Raw genomic sequence first — 21983 nt, forward strand, 5'->3', positions numbered from 1 at the left:
TCTTTTGTTTCTAGGCTTAGTGTAGAAATAAAGCACTTTTATATATGTATACTTAAAAGTAAGTTTTTTATTTGTCTTTGTAGATACAATAGAAATATTTTTGTCACTTTATACAGTGAATTTTCTTTTCATTGGCAGACGTTAAATTACTTATCACTTAGTGTTGAAACTGCAGTTCAGTATACCAGTGTTAGTTTAAAAAAATCAGAAGTGGTAAATGAAAATATATTTGTATACTTTTCAAAGGTATTCTGTAGTTTTATGATATTTGATTTATCTAATATTAGTCCTTTCTCATTATTAGGAAACTGCCTTAGCTATCCTAACAGCAGTAACTCAGAAGGCAAGTGCTGGAATGGCAAAATGGGCCTGGCTTCGGCGAGGGCTATACTACTTGAAAGCTGGTCAACATTCTCAAGCAGTGGCTGAGTAAGGCACCTTATTATATTTAAACTCTGTTACAGCCTAATGGTTTGTTAAACTCTGTTTATAGCCAAAATGAACTTTACAAGTTGCTTCATACCAGGTTGTGTTTTGAAGGAAAAAATAGCAAAATTTATTTAAAGTTGATTGGTTCTTATTATGTGCAAGGCACTGGAATTGCAATAATGGATTAAGTGATATCCTATTGTTAAGGAGATAGCTGATCTAGTAGTCTTGATAGTATTATATCAGACATGTACTAGATTCTCAACAGAAATTTAAGGAATAAGAAGAAGCCAAGGTTAATATTTTTGTTGTTCTCCCACTGACATGCATTGTTTTTGGACATTTGGTAGCTTCGAGGGCATTTGCAGCAGCTCATTTTTAGTCATTTGGTTTGAGCGATAATTACAGGTAAATAAAACATTAAAATCAAGATAAAGTTGATTCTGATTTATGTTAATATCTAGAATACAAGCATTTAAAATTTCCTGGAAATGGGATTTAATCAGAAATTTAAAGCATGTCTATTTTTTTCTGTTTTTTAACTGTGATTATTTCTGTTTTGGTAGGATTGGCAGGGGTTTATAGGCTGTGCTGCGGCATATATATCCTATTCTGGTAGGATAGGAAAGTGAAATTCTTCCAAATAGTCAAGGAAAGAAATTCTGGTCAGGACTTCTTCAAAAAAATATTTTGTTCTTATTCATTCCAAATTTGTAATGAAATTTCATAGTATTAAAAATATTCAAGTCGTAAAATGTACAGCTATACCTGCTTTAAATAGCACTTTTATAAAAGAAGGAACCATTGATGTCTGTGATTCAGTTGAATTATTTATTTTATATTTTCCTTTCAGATGTGGAAGTGGTTCTGTTACTTTGAGTTCTCTTACTATTTTTTGAAATTTTAGTTTACAGGCAGCATTAAGGGCAGACCCAAAGGACTTCAATTGTTGGGAATCATTAGGAGAGGCATACCTAAGCCGAGGTGGCTATACAACGGCCTTGAAATCCTTCACAAAAGCCAGTGAGCTGAACCCAGAATCCATATACAGCGTGTTTAAGGTTGCAGCAATACAGCAAATCCTAGGCAAATATAAGGAGGCTGTAGCTCAATACCAGCTGATCATTAAAAAGAAAGAAGATTATGTGCCTGCTTTGAAAGGTAATTTCTTTTTAATAGCTCCTTTGATTTTTGTGATACTGAAATATAAGCTCCTTGAGTAAATTTCCAAAATGTAGTTAGTAACTTGTTCTTTAGTCAATAGCAAGCATCCAGTATGAACCTCTTATAGCATAGGTTGTTATGTAGATTTGAATGTAAAAAGTTCAAATCTTGTTTCATAGTAGTCAATAATATGATAGAGATTTAATTTTTAGATAAATAGCATGATAACTATTGGATCTGAAAATGGATCTCTAAAACAAGAGTTTTTCTGTCCTTATATTTTGATGATTAATTCACTATATCCTCAGAATATTGTAATACATTCTAATTGTTTTGTAAGTTATAGAAGCTCCTTTTTTTCAATTTTTGAACTTTAGAGGCAACTTTTATTGTTTTGTAGTTATTTAAATATTTCAGTTCCTCCATAGATACCTATTCTTCACAAATTATTTTTGGTTATATAAACTGAAATAGCACCATGCATGTCTAATCTAAAATTTTTATAATTATATCTAACCATTAAAAAAACCTGGAGCCCATGCTTTCCTCCATTTCCTTTTGCTTTTTAAATAAACAATTGAGGTTTAAAGCAGACGTAGTATTTATTTTAAGTGACGCGCAACTTAGGCCTTGAAAACCTTTTTAAATATGTATATGTATTGTATAACTCGAGAGGAGAAGGATAACTCACACTTATTAAATATTTAATAGGCACTTTAGGAAATTGCTTTTTCATTTAATTTTTATGATATAGTTTGCTATTCAATTTTGAACGTATAAAGGACAAATCTTGTTTCCCAATAGTTAATAAATAGTAATATGATAGAGAGTAGCATTTAGGCAAAATCCCCATTTTCAAAGTTCGTTTTAAATTTTTTTTAACATGTTTTAACAACTACAAACTTACCTGATTTTAGGTTTGGGTGAATGCCACCTCATGATGGCAAAAGCAGCTCTAGTCGATTATCTCGATGGCAAAGCTGTAGACTGCATAGAACAAGCACTGGAATATTTTACTTGGTTTGTATTATTCACTGTGTTTCTATTCTTAATATTATAATAAAGCCAAATTTAGAAAGTCATTCTGTGTTTATTCTGTTAGATATAGCAATCATTATTCAGAATATCAAACAAAGAATAACAGACTAGCCAATTGTAGAATGTATATTTTGTATTAATTTTGTGCTGGGGAATATAATTTCTTAAGTAGCTGCCATGCTGAATGCATAGGGAAGGGTGGGAAGGAAGAGCTATCTGCTAGGGAGGCAGCTGCTCTGAGGGCCACATGTTGGTGTTCTCTCTCAGAAGACCACAAATACAAGTATCTTGAATTGGAATCTTTGGGAAATGGGCTTCAGGTGCCCAATATGTTTTACATTCAGTGGTAAGGGATTATTTTAGGCTTATTGGTAGGACCGACGGTCAGGGGAAATGCGTCATCTGATTGCTCCTGGAGAGAACCTGTGTAGGAAAAAAGTGATGTCTAATAATAAAAAAGGAATCAGAAAAACTTGAATAAATCTGGTATTTTATTGAACTATAAATTCATTAGCTAGGATAGAATGTTATTTGTGGTAGACGACTTTAGAAAGTACACAAGTTAGGCATGCATTTGAGTTTTTTTGCTCTTAAACATCTTTCTTGTGCTTCCCTTCCTTTCTTTTCCTACTTGCCTTTTCTGTTCCCTCTTGATTTGGTTGCTCCAGGATTTCTTTGCTTTGATTATAAACCAAATACGAAACAAAAACCTTAGCCTTTTTTCTCCCACTGATTTTTATTGCTATTTTTCAAGTCTTACATAATACATAGCTCTTTCCAAAGAGGGAGATATTGTGAAGAAGGCATACTTGGAAGTATATTTAAGAGTAAATGTGAACCTTTGAGTGATGATAGTTGAGCTAAAAATGCTGCCTTAGTGTGGGGAATTTTGTTCTGGAAAACATGTAGCACTCAATAACCAATTATAAGGAGGTACATAAAACCTTTAAAGTGATAATCCTAAAATTTATATTTACTTCTATACTTGAGAGTTCACACTACCACAATTCACAGTTCTTGTGTGTGATAGAAATTATTTCACTTTACAGATGTTTTATTTTTTATTAAACTTAGAAGGCGGTAAGAGTATAGGCTGTTAAAATTGCTTGTTTCTCTCTCTTTTTTTTTTTTTGTCTTTTCTCATGCTGTCAATTTTAGAAATTATGCTAAGATATTTAGGCAAAGGAACTACAAATAGTATTGTCCTTCCTGGTCCTTATAGGGGACTTTCAGTGATGACTGCAGTAATTAATCTTACTTCTCTGGAAGATTGGAAAATGATTTTTGGCAAGACTCCATGAGTAGAAAAGGCTATGAAAAATGGTCCATCTGCTTGTCCATCTGCCAGTAACAGAGCTGTTTGTGATAGCTGATTATCGAGCTTGGCTTAAATGAAATTGCTGTGTTTATAGATCTTGAGAAGAGAAAAATGAAGAGAAATGTATAGCTGAGATTTTCTCATTCTAAAAAGAAGTGCCCTTTTCATCATAATTAATATTTCTATTTTTTGAGCTTGTCCATTCAATCCTACTTCAATAAATATGACTTTTCACATTTTAATATTTATTTAGATGGTTGGTGTTGTCTCAGAGCATAAAAATTCTTTGCATCACCAAGTATATTTGATTTACTAGTCATGCATTTACTAGTCTCTTTTTATTTATGGGAGATCAGAAAGCAAAAACTTGAGTTTACAGTAATCAACTGTTAAGAGAGTTACCGACTACTGCTTGGTTATTGTTTAAACAAACACAAAGAGCATATTTTTAAAAGAAGTCAATATTAAAGATAAATTGCTTCTGAAAAACTTACAGATTTATTTATGTGATTTCTGCTACTTCTAAAAAAATAATGAAGAAATGTTTGCAAAATTCCTGGCACTTAGCTTAAAGTAATCAATTCCTTCTCCTACTCTCCCCTTCTTTCTTCTTTCTATTAGGGAGGTGATAAAATGTAATTCTTAGAAGGAATTTAGTAAATCATTCACTGCACTTATTTAAGGAAGTAGCTCTTAATCAGGATTGTATGTATAATTTTTCTGTAATAATGAGGGAGATGAATTTTATACTTTTGGGGAATGATTTATAAGAGTCACACTTTTCTTTTTTCAGGGCTTTGCAGCATCGAGCTGATGTGTCTTGCCTTTGGAAGCTAGTTGGGGATGCCTGTACCAGTCTGCATGCTGTCTCAGCATCTAAAGTGAATGTTAGTGTTTTAGGAGTCCTTCTAGGTCAGAAAGAAGGAAAACAAGTACTAAAGAAAAATGAGCTCCTCCATCTTGGAGGAAGGTAATTAACAAAGATTGCTAGATAATGACATTCAAATTGAGTTAGGACATTATAACAAAATATAACGTTTGTTTTTATATTTCTATAGGTGTTACGGGCGTGCATTAAAACTGATGTCTACGTCTAATACATGGTGTGATCTTGGAATTAATTATTATCGCCAAGCACAACATCTAGCAGAAACAGGCAGCAATACGAGTGATCTTAAAGAATTGTTGGAGAAATCTTTACACGTATGATTTTGAGAAATTTTTTTTATAAATTAAGAAAAACTAAGTACTTTTCTGAAAGATGTTTTTGATAACTACTATAGTGTTTTCATGTAAACCACATTTATGTCAATATAAATGTGACATTCCAAGAAATAAAAATTGATCTAATTTTATTTTTCAGTGTTTGAAAAAGGCAGTGAGACTCAACAGTAATAACCACTTACACTGGAATGCTCTTGGTGTGGTTTCATGTCACAGTGGTAAGAATTGAGTAACACTTCAATAATTTTAGAAGTTTTGCTCATTTCAGGTAATAAAATTCAGTTTCATGAAATTCTCTATTTTTCAGGTATTGCAAATTATGCCCTTGCTCAACACTGTTTCATCAAATCAATCCAAACGGAGCAAATTGTGAGTGTTCTGTGTGTCTGCCTATGAAAAAGAACTTCAAAATTTAGTGTTAATAATTTTCTGAGACTTCCATGTAGACAAGAAACATGTTATATATACATATGTTTATATAAAAATCTATATATGTTTTTTAGAATGCTGTTGCATGGACCAACTTGGGAGTGTTATACCTTGCAAATGAAAACATTGAGGTAAATGTGTTGTCTGTTTTGTCATATTAAAAGTAAAGAACATTTTCTACGTATGATCTCTTTATAACAGTTCAACTTCTTGTGGAGAAATACTGTGTGCATTGTTATCTATCTATCCAGTATTCTCTCTAATATGCTAGATAATTGATGACCTTTGGTTTATGTTATTGAATAATGAATGGGTAAGATTTATTGTACGCTTTCCATACTACTCAAGAAATTTTAAGTTCTATAATTATGTTGATTTTTCATTTAGAACAATTCTGTGAATTATTTGGGTGTTTTTCATTTTATCTGTAAACATATAAGAGGAGTCCCATGTTGGCTTATTGAGGGTAGGGTGATGATTGGTACTCTCTGGCAGCTTAAATTTAACCTTTGTTTGGGTGATTTAAATTTGGTTTTAGCGGATATTAATCCCTTTTATAATCACAGTGTAATTTGTCATACTTGAACAGTTATACATTAGAGAATTGGAGTTGGGTGTGTGTTTGTAGGTCATGTTTAGAAGTTTCTGCAAATCTGTAGATAACACATCTGTACTGTTTTGTGTTTTAGCCAGTATGAATATCATTCTTTTAAAATAGTTTCAGTAATAGCCTCAGGAATACATTAAGTCATAGCAGAGATTGCTTTAGAAGATTAGGAAGGAAATATTAATGTCAATCGTAAAATATGTGAAAATATTTTTTTTAAATTTAAAACAAGGTGTTAGTTAATAAACCATGAGTACAATTTTATGATAGCATGGCACAGTTGCCCATTAGCTTACTTTTTTAGAGGAAAAATAAGATTGCTTCCTGTTACACAAAGATTATTGAAAAAATGACATAAAGCAGTATATAAGTTATTTTTTGTAGCAGAAAAAGAAGCAGGCAACTCAATGTGTCCAAATGAGGTATCTTTAAAGACTGTTTAGCGCAGATTTATGCTGACCTCTCTTTTTGTCTAGTAGCAGGCACGTGTCTCAGACGTCTTTGTTGTTAGTTCTTATGCTCCCAATTAAACTTAAAGAGAGAATAGATATGGCCTTATTTAGTCACTTCCTTCAAGCCTGTGGCTAGCAAATATATGGGTCATTAGTTAAAAGTGTGCTGACTATGAGATGGACCCCTGAATCGCCCTTTCTCTGGGGACAGAACCCCCAAGCCTGTAAGAAATCTGTTGGACCCAGGAGTGTTCTTGGACTATAGTTAAAACACTATTTCAAGCATTGCTAATTGTGCTTAAACAGTGAAGTTTTAGCTTCATATATATATTTATGTTGACAAGTCTGACTTTTCTTATTCTCTTATTTTATGCTTTTTAAACATAAGTGGTTTAATACAAAGTTTATAAAATGACTTGATGTATTATTTTCTTGCCTTTTTTCCTAGCAAGCTCATGAAGCTTTCAAAATGGCTCAGTCCCTTGACCCATCTTACTTATTGTGCTGGATTGGACAAGTAAGAAATATAACATAGTTGTTAATCCTATGGATATAAATAACCTGTTAATATAAAATGCTATAAATAACCTATAAGTAATAATAATAATAATAATGATAACATGTAACATTTGAGGGCTTACTTTGTGCCTGTCACTGTGCTGGGCTCTTTGTATATATGATTTCAGTTAATCTTTCATCTGTCCTTTGAGTTGGTGGTAGCTATTAAACTCTTTTTATAGATATGGAAATTGAAGCTGACATACAGCTTGTAATGATTAACCTTTGATTTAGGGGGCTTTGAACCCCATCAGTCTGACATTCTGCTTAAAAAGTAAGCCAATAATTCTGTTAATGCATATTTACCAAAAAATGAACATTTATAGAGCTTAATTTGGATTGTTTTCTCATTTTCTATAAAATCTTTGTATTTCATTTTGTACTTGTTTATGAGTGCTCTTCCTGCACCCCCCAACAAAAGTTTAGATTTTTACCAAATAGGAATCAGGGTACTTGGTTGCTAGTTGGAGTCTGTTACCAACTGATTGTTTTACCTTAAAAAAAAACTACTGGATTTCAATTTTTCTGAAAAAGAAAGGATTGGGCTGAGTGACCTTCAAGTCCTCTCTAGTTGAGAAATTATAGTGAATTAGTAAGTGGTTGATATTTTTGTTTTGTTTTTGCATCAGAGACTAGTAGAAACATCACCCATATCAGAAAATTATTAATCAGGGTTTTGATAATTTTTATTATACTTTTGACCCTTGGGTCGAATTCTGGTTAATTGGTGAAGCAAGCAGAGTTAGAAAGGCAAACTGCTGTTCCCATTACTTGTGGTAGCACCTGGGAACGGTGGCATTACTGTACTAATCTCTGTGTAAGCTATTGGCCACAGGAGGCTCAAGAATTTGCATGTTTAACTTTACCCACGGGATCATGCTGCTGCTGCAGGAACTTCACTTTGAGTAGCACAGCTCTAGGTCCGTAGATCTTAGATGCTATCAGGAAAAAAAAAGTACTTTTTCTTTATTTTTCAAATATATTAGTTATTAAAAATAATTCATTTCAGGAAATAACTGTTAGATTTCATTAAAATGGTAACAATAGAAGTGAGACTTAATATTAATTTCCTAATAATATTAGTAATGTATGATAACTATAAAAAATTCTGATTTCTTATAATAGGTAGATGAGCTTAAAAGTAGTTTTAACTTACCATATCATCTATAATGTCAAAAGCATAAGTATAATGTTTAAAGTCCTGAGGCAGTTTTAAAAAATAAACATATTACCCCATATCTATGAAAACTAAATATCTAGGGGTGAGGACCTCCTTTTTAAAAGGTGAATCTGAAGTGATCCTGTGATTATGAACCCAATTCCAGACAAATACCTGTATGAGTAAGTCAAGGGTGGGAGGGAAGGGAGAAGGTTGCAGATGGAATTTTATATTAGTTTCAGGTGTACAGACAGTGTTAGTGGTTAGACATTTACGTAATTTATGAAGTGATCCCCCAAAAAGTCTAATGTCCACCTGATATGATAACATAGTTTTTACAATATTATTGACTATATTCCTATGCTGTACTTTACATCCCTGTGACTCTCTTCTAACTACCAATTTGTACTTCTTAATTCTTTCACCTCTTTCACCACCACCCCCCCACGAACCCCACTCCCATCTAGCAACCATCAGTTTGTTCTTTGTATCTATGAGTCAGTTTCTGTTTTGTTTGTTCATTTATTTTGTTCTTTATATTCCACATGTAAGTGAGATCATATGGTGTTTGTCTTTCTCTGTCTGAATTATTTGACTTAGCATAATACCCTCTAGGTTCATCCATATTTTCACAAATGGTAAGATTTCATGCTTTTTTATGGCAGAGGAATATTCCATTGTATAGATGTACCACTTCTTTATTCATTCATTGATGGGCATTTCAGCTGCTTGCATATCTTGGCTATTGTAAATAGCACTGCAGTGAACATGGAGGTACATATATCTTTTCAAATTAGTGCTTTGGATTTCTTCAGATAAATACCCAGAAGTAGAATTGCTGGGTCATAGGTAGTTCTATCTTTAATTTTTTGAGGAATCTCCAAACTGTTTTCCACAGTGGCTGCACCAATGTACAGTCCCACCAACAGTGCACGAGGGTTCCCTTTTCTCCACATCCTCATCAACATTTGTCTTTTGATTTATTGATGATAGCCATTCTGACAGGAGTGAGGTGGTATCTCATTGTGGTTTTTATTTGCATTTCTCTGATGATTAGTGATGTTGAGAATCTTTTCATATGTCTGTTGGCCATTTGTATGTCTTCTTTGGAGAAAGGTCTTTTCAGGTCCTCTGCCCTTTTTTAAATTGGAATGTTTGTTTTTTTGTTGTTGAGTTGTATGCAAGAGAAACAATAGAAAAAATAAGTAGGACTACATCAAGCTAAAAAGCTTTTGCACAGCAAAGGAAACCATCAACAAAACGAAAAGACATCCTGGCGGGTGGGAGAAGAGGGTAAGGGAGATCAAATATATGGTGACGGAAGGAGAACTGACTCTGGGTGGTGAACACACAATGGGATTTATAGATGATGTAATACAGAATTGTACACCTGAAATCTATGTAATTTTACTAACAATTGTCATCCCAATAAATTTAAAAAATAAATTAAAAAAAAAAAAAAAAAGAAAAGACATCCTAAGAATGGGAGAAGATGCTTGCCAATGATTTATCTGATTAAGGGCTTAATATCTTTTTTCTTTATAGGCTCTTATAGCAGAGACAGTTGAAAGTTATGACACCATGGATCTCTTCAGGCACACTACGGAACTCAGTATGCACGTAAGAATTTGAGCATTATTTTTGAGGATTCATTAATGAATAAAATACTATTCTTGTTGAGAAAATAAATACCTAGTGGTATCGTATCAGATGTTAATGACAGGCACTTGTCTCTACTCTTTATTCTTTTTTAGAAGCAGATAAGCTGTCTTTAATTAAGGAACTTCTTGTTTTCATCTTCCTATCATGTTTCAAGAGCTGATGAAGAAATGACATGGGGATTTAATAAATATAATAGTAGTCATGTGGAACAGAAACTGAGACACTAGCAAAAAAATAAACATAAGGACTAAGCTGACATTTCTAGATTCTTTATGAAGGTGTTTTAGAATTCTTTTGATTGGTAACTAATAGTTTGACCTATGGGAACGGTGCTGAGAAGCAGCAAACCAACCCATCAGGCGGGGCTCTGTTTTCTGCACTTAAATTGTCCCATTTGAATCTTCTGCTTCGGCTTGAAGCAAGCGGTATATGTTCTTAGCTGTGTTGTGTCATAGTGACCCTTCCTTTAAAGGCACTTAACAGTTGACTTACAGAAAACTAGGATGTGATACTTAGTGTATTGAAATGCATTGTTTCATTTCGTAATTTTTCTTGGCATATTTATGATCCCATGTCCACTTATTAACTTTGGCTTTTTTAAAGACTGAGGGAGCAATAGGTTATGCGTACTGGGTCTGTACAACACTGCAAGATAAGAGCAACAGAGACACAGAGCTCTACCGGTACAACATCCTCCAGATGAATGCTATCCCGGCAGCACAGGTCGTTTTGAGTAAATACATAGGTAAGGCCCCAGTTCTATAATGGCAAGGTATTTGAATAACTGTTAAAATAATTTAAAGGATTTTTAAAATTAGTTAATTCCAAATTAAATATTAGTGTTCTTAAGATATGAATGTGCCTTTTCTCCTCCCATTCTCCCTTTAGTGCCCAAGCAGTCTACTTTTTAAATTTTAGTAAAGACTTTTGAAGAGCGATGAAAATTGTGGTTCCCAATGATTCAAGATAAAAGTGATTTCCAGGTTGTACTGGAAAACATTTTGGAACCGAATGGGCCTGAGTTACTGCTGTTCTAGCTCTGCTATTTCATTACTTTCTCTCCAGTCGTAGGCCAAGTATTTTACTTCCCTTAACTTCTGTTAATCTTAGAAAGTAGAGCTAATGATACCTAGATTGTAAAGGTGTGAGAATTAAGTGGTATAATATGCTTTAAGTTCCAAACCCAGTGCCTTTAACCTCCCACTTTAACACCTGATTTTTCTTTAAGATACTGGAAAAATATAGTTAGGCTTAGGAAAAAGACAGCATGGTGAAGTTTTATTAACCATCTATTGTATTAATTTCCCTTCCGTAATAAAACTACTATTGGTTTTAATCCTGGCTTCACCACTTAGTACCCATAATGAAACCTTGGGCATAAAATTGAATTTTAATTTCTCCCATTTATAATGCAATAATGAAAGTATCGATTGCTGAGGGTTTAAATGAGATGATTTAGACAAAATGTTGTGCAGAGTACCTGGCATACCCTAGAAGCTCGAGAAATGTTATAGTTTCACTAGCTTTTTACTTCTCCCGTGACAAAATTATAATAAAAAAGCAAGGAGTTGAAGCAGGAATACTGACAGTTGAATAATATGAAGACTCAGATAAATTGTGAAAAGCAGAAGAGAAATTGCATCATCATTGCTATTGAGAGGGTTGTATTCCTCTTCCTGCATTGAGCCTGGGGCACGTGAGTAGAAGGCAGTTAGTTTACCAGCTTCAGCACTTGCAGGCATCAACGTGTTATGCAGCATGCCAAAATGAATGGCACTAAGGAAAACCTAGAGGCTCTGAGAAGTACATGATCAGACATTTTATTGATAAGTTTCTTTACAGAATGGGTAACATTTGTAAAGGATTTACATAAAGAGGTAAGTCTAGAAGAATTTTTGTGAAACTTAGATACCTAGAACAATGAACAAACCATTTCCTGACCGTTACGCATAGCTAGTGTTTAACTCTATAGTAGAGCCATAATGACTATATTCATTTAACAAATTCAACTATATGTGCTTGGCCAGAAATAAATAACTTAGAAGTGAAAAGAGGAAGGATACAGAGAGAATGCATCTCTTCCTCTGGTGAATGTGGATGGAAGGCATGGATCTCTTCTTACTCAGTTTGACTCAGTTTTGGTAACTCGCTCCTTGTCTGGTCACATTAGCATTTTTCAAGAATAACTTTGACTGTGATTTTCACCTCATGCTTTGACTTTGGAACCTAACCATCACATAAGATGAATTTATACTGTGCTTTGTTAAACAATTTAAGGGATTTGAAGGCTTGCTTCCCCCAAACAGCTTTTATTTAATTAGATCAGATGTATTTCTTTTTTGTGCATTGCTAGATACATGATGTGTTTTGACATTAAAATTTCAAAATACTGCATTGGCTGTGCTCAAATCTTCCTGTTTCTAATATACAATACTGAGTTAATTAAAGTAAAAAAACACATGGAAATTGGACAGAACCACCAACAGAAATTGTTACTAAATTTAATCACAGGAAGGTTTAAGTAATTAGCCAAAGAACTGAATTTCCATATAAATCAAAATGACTAGTTTTAACATGAAGAACATTTTCAAGTTCTTATTCCATTAGAGATAAAAATGTTTCAACTTTTAAAACATAAGTTATAACTATAAATGTTATTTAATTATTTAAAAGAGTTACAAAATGATTACTGGTATTTTATAGTTAACAAAGAAAATCAGACTGCTTAACAATGCCCGTATCTCAGGAGATAATCTGGTGTTTAAGATATTGAAAAAATTGAAAATAAAACTAATATTTTATAAACACAACCATTATGCACATATAAAGAAAATATATTTTTGGATTTCCAGAAAGAATTCAGAATTATGCTCCAGCTTTCACAATGTTGGGTTACTTAAATGAACATCTACAACTGAAAAAGGAAGCAGCAGGGGCATACCAAAGGTAAACTCTACATTTAATTGAAATGACATCCTTATTTGTTAGTTGGCCTTTAAAAATTTAGTCTCATTCTCATGAAGAAGGTACTAAATAACTGTTCTGATTTCTTTCCTGATCTTTCATTATCTATTACTTTGAAGGTGAAAATACGCAGTTCCAAATTTTCAGCTATAATTTGGTTTCTAGTGCTTAACTTGGCGGTTGGGGGGGAGACAAGAAACAGAAACCAAACAAAAAGACCCTTCAGATTTTGTTTTATTAAAATCCATCCCTTTAGACTTTATCTAGCTTTATTAAATACATGTATTTATTTATTCAGAGAAGAAATCAGAACATTATATATTTGTTTAAATCCCTTTAATCTATTATATATTTATTCGTTCAATAAATATTGTTGAATTGCTGTGTGCCAAGCAGTGTCCTTGGCACTAGCAGTTTAGCAGTGAGTTAACACAGACACACGCCCCTTTCTCATGGACCTCATGTTCTGGTGGGGGAGAGACACATGGTAAGCTGATAAACATCTGTGATGGTAATTATTGCTAAGGAAGAAAATCGAAGTAGTGTAAAGGGCCCGAGACTACAGAGGCAGGCAGTGAATTTGAGATAGGTTTAAGAGGAGTAGGTGTACTAAGGAGATAGTTGAGGCCTGGCCTGAATATAGTAAGGCCGAAAGCCCTTTGGTTTTCCAGGGCAACAGCATTTCAGGCAGAAGGAACAGTAAGAGCAAGTATCCTGAAACAGGAGTGGATTGGCGTGTTGAAGAAATAAAGATAATGTACTCAAGTGGAATGACCAGCCAGGAGAATGGGAGGAAGTGAAGTCAGCTGGAAGTTTTATTCTTTTCAAATTAATTGATTTGTGAATAAGAAAATAAGTGTTCATCGAGTGAGCATTAGATGAAAAATTAAAAGACCTGATTGCCTAACCTCTGTGGTACATCATTGCCCTAAATCTAAATAAATAAATATTTAAAAGAAGACTTGTTAGATAAAAAATAAATGGGATGACCAAGATTTGGAAGCAAACTATGTGTCCTTCAACAGACAAATGGATAAAGAAGGTGTGGTATATATGTATATACAATGAAATATTACTTGGCCATACAAAAATGAAATTTTACCATTTGCAACAACATGGATAAACATAGAGGGTATTATGCTAAGTTAAATAAGACAGAGAAAACCAAATACCATATGGTTTCACTTACATGTGGAATCTAAAAAATAAAATAAACGAACAAACAAAACAGAAACAGAGTCATAGATACAGAGAACAAGCTGACGATTGCCAAATGGGAGGGGACTTGGAGAGCTGGGTGAAAAAGGTGAAGGGATTAAGAAGTACAAATTGGCAGTTACAAAGTAGTCATGGGGATGTAAAGTATGGTATAGAGAATATAGTCAATAATATTGTAATAGTTATGTATGGTGTCAGGTGGGTATTAGACTTATGGGGGCGAGCATTTTGTACGTTATATAAATGTGTCACTACTATGCAGTACATGTGAAACTAATATAATATTTAATGTCAACTGCAATTGATTATATTTAAAAAATCGTTTTAAAAAAATGAAAAAATAATTAAGGTGTCCTAACTACTTTGCCATTCTTTTATGGATCTTTCTGTAGTTCAAAGGAGTAATCACTAGATGGTACTGGAGACTGTATAATGAAGTTATTTTTCCAGGTGTACTTGGAGAAAGGTTTATGAAAAAGCAGAATTCTCTTTCTTTCAGTGTCACATGAACTTACCAGTAAACAAACTGTATAAACATGATAGAATACAACAGTGAGCAGGATGTTGAAACAGAGAAAACTAGGCAGCTTTAGGGTGCTTACTACTTTTTCTTAGTACATCTTATAATTGCAAATATTGTGAATCTAACACTGGTTCTATCTGTGGCTTAAAAGGGCATCTCCACAGTCACTTCGATATGCACTACTCTTTCTCTAGTGGTCACCACTGTGGTTTTCCACCTTAACAAGTAATCTGAGGCTTGAAACTACAAATTAGGTGTAAATCTAATCAGAGATACAGTTTTTAATATAATACTGTCTTTTAGACTTTTCTGGCAAATATTGGTTTTTCATGTAACACCAAGGGAATTAAAAGCTTTTCTTGGATATTTCTCCCTGCCTAATCCTCTTTAAACAGAAAAGAAAATCTTACTAAGTATCTCACTCCTTTTAGTTGTTAAGACATTTCCCTGCTTGCCCAAAGGGGACTGAGCATGAGAAGGTAAAAATCTGGGCTGATAGCATGTTGGTGTATTTATTCTAAGTCTCTGGGGATTCCCTTCTCTGAACTCAGTATTACTTAAATATTTTTTCTGTGTGTGACAGGTAAAGGCACACGAAAGCACTCAATTTCCTGGCGTCCTAACTTAAAGTACTAGTATATAAGTATTTTAAAGAGTGTTTTCTATATACTTCAAATATGTCAAAACTAAAACACCAACACAGTCGTTTTCCATATTTAGGTTAAAATTTCTGGAATATTTAAAACTCAGTTATGTTAAATGAGTTCACTTACTAAGAGTTCACTTTATTAAAGTTATTTCCCTGACAAGCTGTAATCTAAATATTAACTATTCTTTTGTGGTACCGGCTTAATAAGATATGAATAAGCTGTTATAGCTAGCATTAAAGAATTAAACGAAGAAAGGAAAAATCTGTAGATGCAGTTAAGATGGAAGGTTAAACGAATGTTATTGCAAATAGATAATTTAAAATACCTTGTCTTTTTTTTTTTTTAAGGGCAGTTTTGTTGTTACAGACTGCAGAAGACCGAGATACTTATAATGTTGCAGTAAGAAATTATGGCAGATTGTTATGGTAAGCATATTTCTTTCCCATTAATTCTGTGACTCTATTAGATTTTTCTGGTGAAAATTATAGGACTAGTGAGGTAGTGACCAGTCTCTGGGGCAGTGGACTGCTGACGTTGCCCCAAGATACATAATTCCCACAATACCAGGCTGTGTTAACAGGGTCCTGTAAATAACGACACCTACCCCAGTGCACTTTATGGAGAGCAGGTTTAGAACTGATGGCTGTGGACTATATAAGAAACCGTTTGGAAGAGAGGCAGTTGCTCTCTCTAATAGTAGAAGCCTAGTTAATTGGATTTATTCTGATTTTCTGTATATCTTAAACTGGAGATGGACATTAGGAGTTCAGAAACTCTCTTGAAATAGTACATAAAAATTTTGTGTGTATGTGCATTTTAGGGGTGGAGAGGGAGCCATATAGCTTCCTTCAGATTCTCAAAGACTTCTGACTTCAAAAAAGATTAAAAAAAAATTTTTTTAAACCAATGCAATTATTGTAGAGGATAGAACTAGGACCAGAGAATAGAAGTGTTATGCAAAGAATGTTTTGGCTCAAGCCAAGGAGACATTCCTCAAGCTGAGAGCTGCCCCAGAATTGAATGGTCCAGTTTGAAACACATTATTAGAACGATAGTTTGATCTTTTATGATTAGTGCCTGCATCTTTTAAGGAGCTACATAGTAGAGATCGGAGGTAGCAGTTTTTTCTTTTATAGCCGTGTCATTGAATTATATTCATAGACAGGAAAATTATATTGTTCTGACTGCTTCTCCTTTCAGTTCTCTTAAACTGTTGTGTTTAGGAGTTTATAGAGCTCCGTCAGTTCAAGATTTTGTTGAAGCAAAAGATAGATATGTAAAAAAAAAATTACATGAAATAAAGAACCTGTTCTCATTAGTTTTGATGTTTCATATAAGGCAAATATCTTTGAGGTAAATTTATACCTCCCATTGAAAATAGGTCATCTGTTTTTCTTTTGTTTTTGTTTTGAAATATATTAAACACGTAAAGATGCGGTAAGTAATAGAGTATAAAGCATAATTTAATGAATATTCACCGCTCAAATATAACAGATCTTAAAATTCTGTCAACTGAAAAAAAACCAAAAAACTGTCAATTGGTTTCAGGTTTCTTTTCCAGTGAAAAAATTACAGATAAAGTTGCAACTCTCTTGCGCCCTTCTCTAATACCATTCTACGTTTGAAGATAGGGTTCATTAAAAAAAAAAAACTTATGTATTTATCCACAAACAATCTAAGGTAGTTCTCTTCCGTTTATCAAAATATCTACCAAAATTTGAGTTTATTTTTAAATTCTTTCACCATTAGAAAATGAATTTTAGAAGCAAAGATTAAAAAGATTTTATGAAAATGTTTCCAATGACACATTAAATATAGAAACAGCTTCTAATTATAGTGATAGATACCAAATAAGAATATCAAAGATGTAGTGTTTCTATTCCAGCTGATGGCAGCTGAGCTTATACAACTACTTCTCTTCATTTTTAAATAAGTAGAACAAGTTATTTTTCTGTTATTAAAAGAATGATACTTTAGTATCATATATAACAATTTTTACTTTTCCTATTAAATACAGAAAGATAATGTATACTTTTGTGTGTGAAATATTAGTGTGTCTATATGCCCTTCAAAAAAAATGGACGTGCAGATAAACAGTTTACTTGAAGGCTAGGTTTGATCCTGACTGGATATTTTATGACTTGTTAAGCTCATCAAAAATGCTAAAACCTTATTTATAGGGGTTAATATTTAACTAATGTATTAAGCTTTAAACAATTGTCGTGCTATATAAAAGTCAACTTGAAATTATTTTTATCACTTGGGATTTTATGTTTGTCAAAAAAAACCAGTTTGCAATTTAGCAGAACTGGTCATTTTCACATGTAATTTAAAAGAAGCAAAGTGTGAAGTTAAATCCTCTTAGTATATCCTATGTGAAATAAATGATGTGCCTTCTATTTTAAGTCTTTTCTACACCTTTCACACTGATAGATGAAGTTGTTATTACAAGAAATGTAGTATAATAATAGCTCTATATTTGATGATATAGGCCAAAATTGTTTTTGATATTAACAGTAAATTATGTTTTGCTTCTTAGTGCCATTGGTGAATGTGATAAAGCTATCCAGGCTTTTAAATCAACACCCCTTGAAGAGTTAGAAGACATCATAGGTTTGGCATTGGCTTTATTTATGAAGGGTCTGTATACAGAGAGCAGCAAAGGTGAGTAAGCTGCTTGCAGCTGAAGGACACATCTTACTTTTCCAGGGCTGAGTAGAATTTGATCATGATGACCTTACATAAAGAAAGATGTAATATTGAGATGGGGGTAGGGGTTGCAGTGTTTATTAAAATCTGACTAGGAGTCAGGAATGATAGTAGGTACTTTTATCTGTTTCATTGTTTAGTACGTTATTATGTTGACTAGTTCTTATAACAGTGCTATGAGCTGAGTTTTATCTTCATTATTAAGATAAGGAAACTGAGGGCCAAGATGCCTTATGGATGACATATAAGTTAGCATTTGAAAGCAAGTCTTTTCCTACTCTACAGTGCTTAAATGTAAATTTTGATAAATGAAGACCTCAACCATTGTTAGTAATAGTATACTTTGGTTTCTCCAAAAATGCTGATGGAGTGCATTTTCACATATATGGGCCCAACCTATATGTGTGCTGCTCATTGTAAGTATCTGCTGGTTGTTGCAGTTACTGGTTTGCACATGGGAATTTTGGTGCCATCTCGGTGGCTGCAAGCCTTTACTTATTTTGCAGGTAGTGACTCAGGTCTTCCTTGAGATTCTGAAGATATAAATTGGGGAATGTCACATAATCTTCGTGATATCCATGGAATCACCTTGGAACACCTAAACAAAGTTAGATTATTATAAATTTTTTATTCCATCTGCTTGAAAACGGGAACAACAAAATGGATTTTTTTTTTTTTTTTAGATCATTTTGAGCTATAGAATTAGGAATGGAAAAATCCTATAGTTTGTCAATCACAATTGCTTTTATATTGTTTTCTTTTGTTTCCAACCCTATATTACAGCCTATGAGAGAGCCTTGTCTATTGTGGAATCAGAGCAAGACAAAGCCCATATCTTGACAGCTCTGGCAATAACAGAGTATAAACAAGGAAAAGTGGATATAGCGAAGACACTGCTATTTAAATGGTATGTAGAGTTGACATCAAACTTAACATGACGAAGGGCTTACGTATTGGGTTCAAATTTGGAGCAATGTAAAATGAAGTTCTTAATGTTTTAGGAACTTTTTGGTGAGCAAAAATTTATGATGTTAAATAACCACATTAAGATCCCTAGCACATGATAACAGACAACATGCAGGTCCTGGGCATTCAGCATATGTTATCTTAATGGGATGCAGTTATTTCAGTAGTAATTTAGGTTTTGTATATTAATAAGTATTAGAGTAGATAGTTTTGTTTTTTTTCCCTGTTGAACCAAGGCACAAATTGGAATTTCTTCTTTTGCTGTCAGTATTGGAATTTATACTATTTGCTCTTTTAGTTGTACCAATTTATAGTGCAGTTATTTGTAGTGACAGAAATGACTGTCTCTAATGGACATACTTCCATATTTGGACTCCTACATCTTTTAACCCTTATTGTAAAAGGAGTGACTATGCATTCTTTAAGTAAGCTGTTAACTCTTGAGCTGCCCAGAAAAAGTCATGATTTTAGGTCTATTTGGCAAAATTAAATTCTAAAGAGTTTGTTTTCCTCTTCTAAAAAAATGTAGAAAGATATAGTGGTAGGCATTTGACATTTTATGGTTATAAATATTTCTGTTATATTTTAATGAACTTTGTTCAAAAAGTTTTTGAAAGTTCCTTTGTTTTGTTATGGTACAGCATTTATAATTAGTATTGGAAGTGTTAATTTTGTAGAGAGCTAAGGTTTTCTTCATTTAAATTAAGGATTTCTAAACATTATTGACTTTTACTTCCGTAAGGCTAAGTCTGATTTCACAGTTAAAGGAAAGAAAAAGGAAGCAGCTTGTTTACATACAAAATTTAAATTCTCCTTTGATTATAAAAGTACTCACTTGGAATATAGTGGATATAGATATAATTTGTACTTATTATATAAAGGGCTGGTTTCAGTATCAAAGAGCAATAGGACAAAGCTTTCTGAGAACAATAAAAGTCAGCTCTCACATTGAGGATTTTATTTTATTTATAACTTCTTGAATTTTATTGAAACTAAACATTTTAGCAAAATTATTCACCAAGAACTGAGACCCAAAGAGGCTGGTTTATATTTGTTTCTAAAGCTCAGACCTAATGACCATAAAAGAAATTTGGCTATTGCTGCTCTATGAAAGGCCATTGATTGGTACTTTTAACTTTCAGACATGTAGGAAAACATGTCATCCCTAGAAACCAAGGAATTTGTTGTTACCTTTATCTTAAAAATGGGCTTAGTTTGGTGAATCTTTAACTAAATTGCCTTTTCTATTAAATGTTAAATATGGTTTAATAGTTACAGACTACTACTGTATTCATGGCTAATAGGCAATTAAAAATGTATTTACAGCTCTATCTTAAAGGAACCAACCACAGAGAGCCTTCAAGCCCTTTGTGCTCTAGGATTGGCAATACAGGATGTTAAGCTGTCAAAAGCAGCGCTTAACGAGTTACTGAAGCACATCAAACAGAAAGACAGTGATTATCAGAGGTGCCTTCTGACTTCAGCGATTTATGCGTTGCAAGGCTGCAGTGTGGCAGTGCAGAGACAAGTATCTAAAGCTGTTCACAGGTAAATTCTTATGAACTCGAGGTCTAATTGTTCTGATGTGGTTGTCTTTGATATTTGGATCTTATTAAGAACATAAAATGAGGTGGCAAGCATATACATTTGGAAACCAAAATGTAGTTTTATGAAATTATCCATAAGACCAAGGTAACTGACTATACATATTGTTTCATCTATAAAGATTTAAAAAAAAAATTCTGTCGTTAAGAGATAGAGAATAGAAATTTTGTCCTTCCAGACCTTGTTTTGGTATGAAAGCCCTTACTGATTCTCAAATTGGTGATATTGTCAGTTTATCTGATAATGCCCAGTTTGATGGTTTTAGGAATTTTTTGGGCTCTCAAACATTCATTAATGTCTTCAAAATTTGGAAAATAGGTAATTGTTATCTCTAGCAACAATGGTTATTTATTTTCAGTAGTAAAGTGTTATATCAGTAGTTTGTTTTCCTTCCATAGTTCTTATCTCTTTATGTTTTCTTTGAACACAAAATATTAAATTTCCTTAACTTTAATTAGATCTCATGGCTGTGTAATCATCGCTTTCTTGATTTTTTTTTCTTATTTTTATAAGGACTGTTGGTGTATATAGGAGATATAAAATGTGTTTTCTAAATATTTAGACACTTTCCACCACACATGGACAATTAATATGAACTTGTTTTAAGTGTCTAAAAGATTCCAAACTTAGGTACCAAGGGAAATGTTGGTTGCTTGTACCTTTTGTGGTCAAAGCAAACTCCTACCTCTGAGCCCTCTGCTTTTGATCTCTAGTAACCCAGCTGACCCTGCTCTTTGGTCTCTGTTGTCCCGAGTGGTTGCTCAGTATGCTCAACAAAATGCAAAGGTGAGTATATTCTAAATTCTTCAAAAAGGTAAAATAACTTGTGACGTGGTAAATAGTATAATTTTAAAGTATTAGCGTTATCATTCTGGAAAAAAATTAAGTTACACAGCGAGAGAGTTCTGTTATTTAACCAAATTTTCCATTAGTCATTCAATAAGTAGTACACTGAGTTTCTTGCATGTATCCTTGTACTGTTCTAGGCGTTATGGAAGATACAAAGTAGGTGGATTATTTTGAACATGTACAGATTATGTTAATGACTATGTGATAATATTATGCTTATAATGTTGCTATTTAGTAAGAATTAGTTAATGTGTTTTTGAATCCCAAAAGATAATTTTATCTAAAAGCTCTTTAAAGATAAGTAAACAAGAAATAGAACACTACTAATGTTTAAAAATGTAAATCTAAACATTGAGTCATTAATGTTCTATATAAGGGACTATGCGAGTATACTATATTTTAATTCAGAATAGCCAGATATTTTCAGAAGTCTATAAGGTATTTTGTTAACTTCTATGG

The 21983-nt window shown here is 33.0% G+C and overlaps 1 protein-coding gene across 3 annotated transcripts in view; it reads left to right on the forward strand.

Moving 5' to 3' along the window:
* Positions 1–21983, forward strand: part of SKIC3 (SKI3 subunit of superkiller complex) — a 74176-nt gene that overhangs the window by 29984 nt on the left and 22209 nt on the right. For all 3 annotated transcript variants that reach the window (XM_019727881.2, XM_019727884.2, XM_074328705.1), the window contains exons 19-35: positions 305–429; positions 1337–1590; positions 2511–2613; positions 4743–4919; positions 5008–5152; positions 5313–5391; positions 5481–5542; positions 5677–5733; positions 7110–7178; positions 9924–9998; positions 10644–10785; positions 12893–12986; positions 15743–15820; positions 17935–18059; positions 18888–19011; positions 20397–20618; positions 21389–21461. In XM_019727881.2, coding sequence (XP_019583440.2) covers positions 305–429; positions 1337–1590; positions 2511–2613; positions 4743–4919; positions 5008–5152; positions 5313–5391; positions 5481–5542; positions 5677–5733; positions 7110–7178; positions 9924–9998; positions 10644–10785; positions 12893–12986; positions 15743–15820; positions 17935–18059; positions 18888–19011; positions 20397–20618; positions 21389–21461 — 2004 coding nt within the window. The remainder of the gene's footprint in view (positions 1–304; positions 430–1336; positions 1591–2510; positions 2614–4742; positions 4920–5007; positions 5153–5312; positions 5392–5480; positions 5543–5676; positions 5734–7109; positions 7179–9923; positions 9999–10643; positions 10786–12892; positions 12987–15742; positions 15821–17934; positions 18060–18887; positions 19012–20396; positions 20619–21388; positions 21462–21983) is intronic.

This window comes from Rhinolophus sinicus, linkage group LG03 (assembly GCF_036562045.2).
Source record: "Rhinolophus sinicus isolate RSC01 linkage group LG03, ASM3656204v1, whole genome shotgun sequence".
Classification (NCBI taxonomy): Eukaryota; Metazoa; Chordata; class Mammalia; order Chiroptera; family Rhinolophidae; genus Rhinolophus; species Rhinolophus sinicus.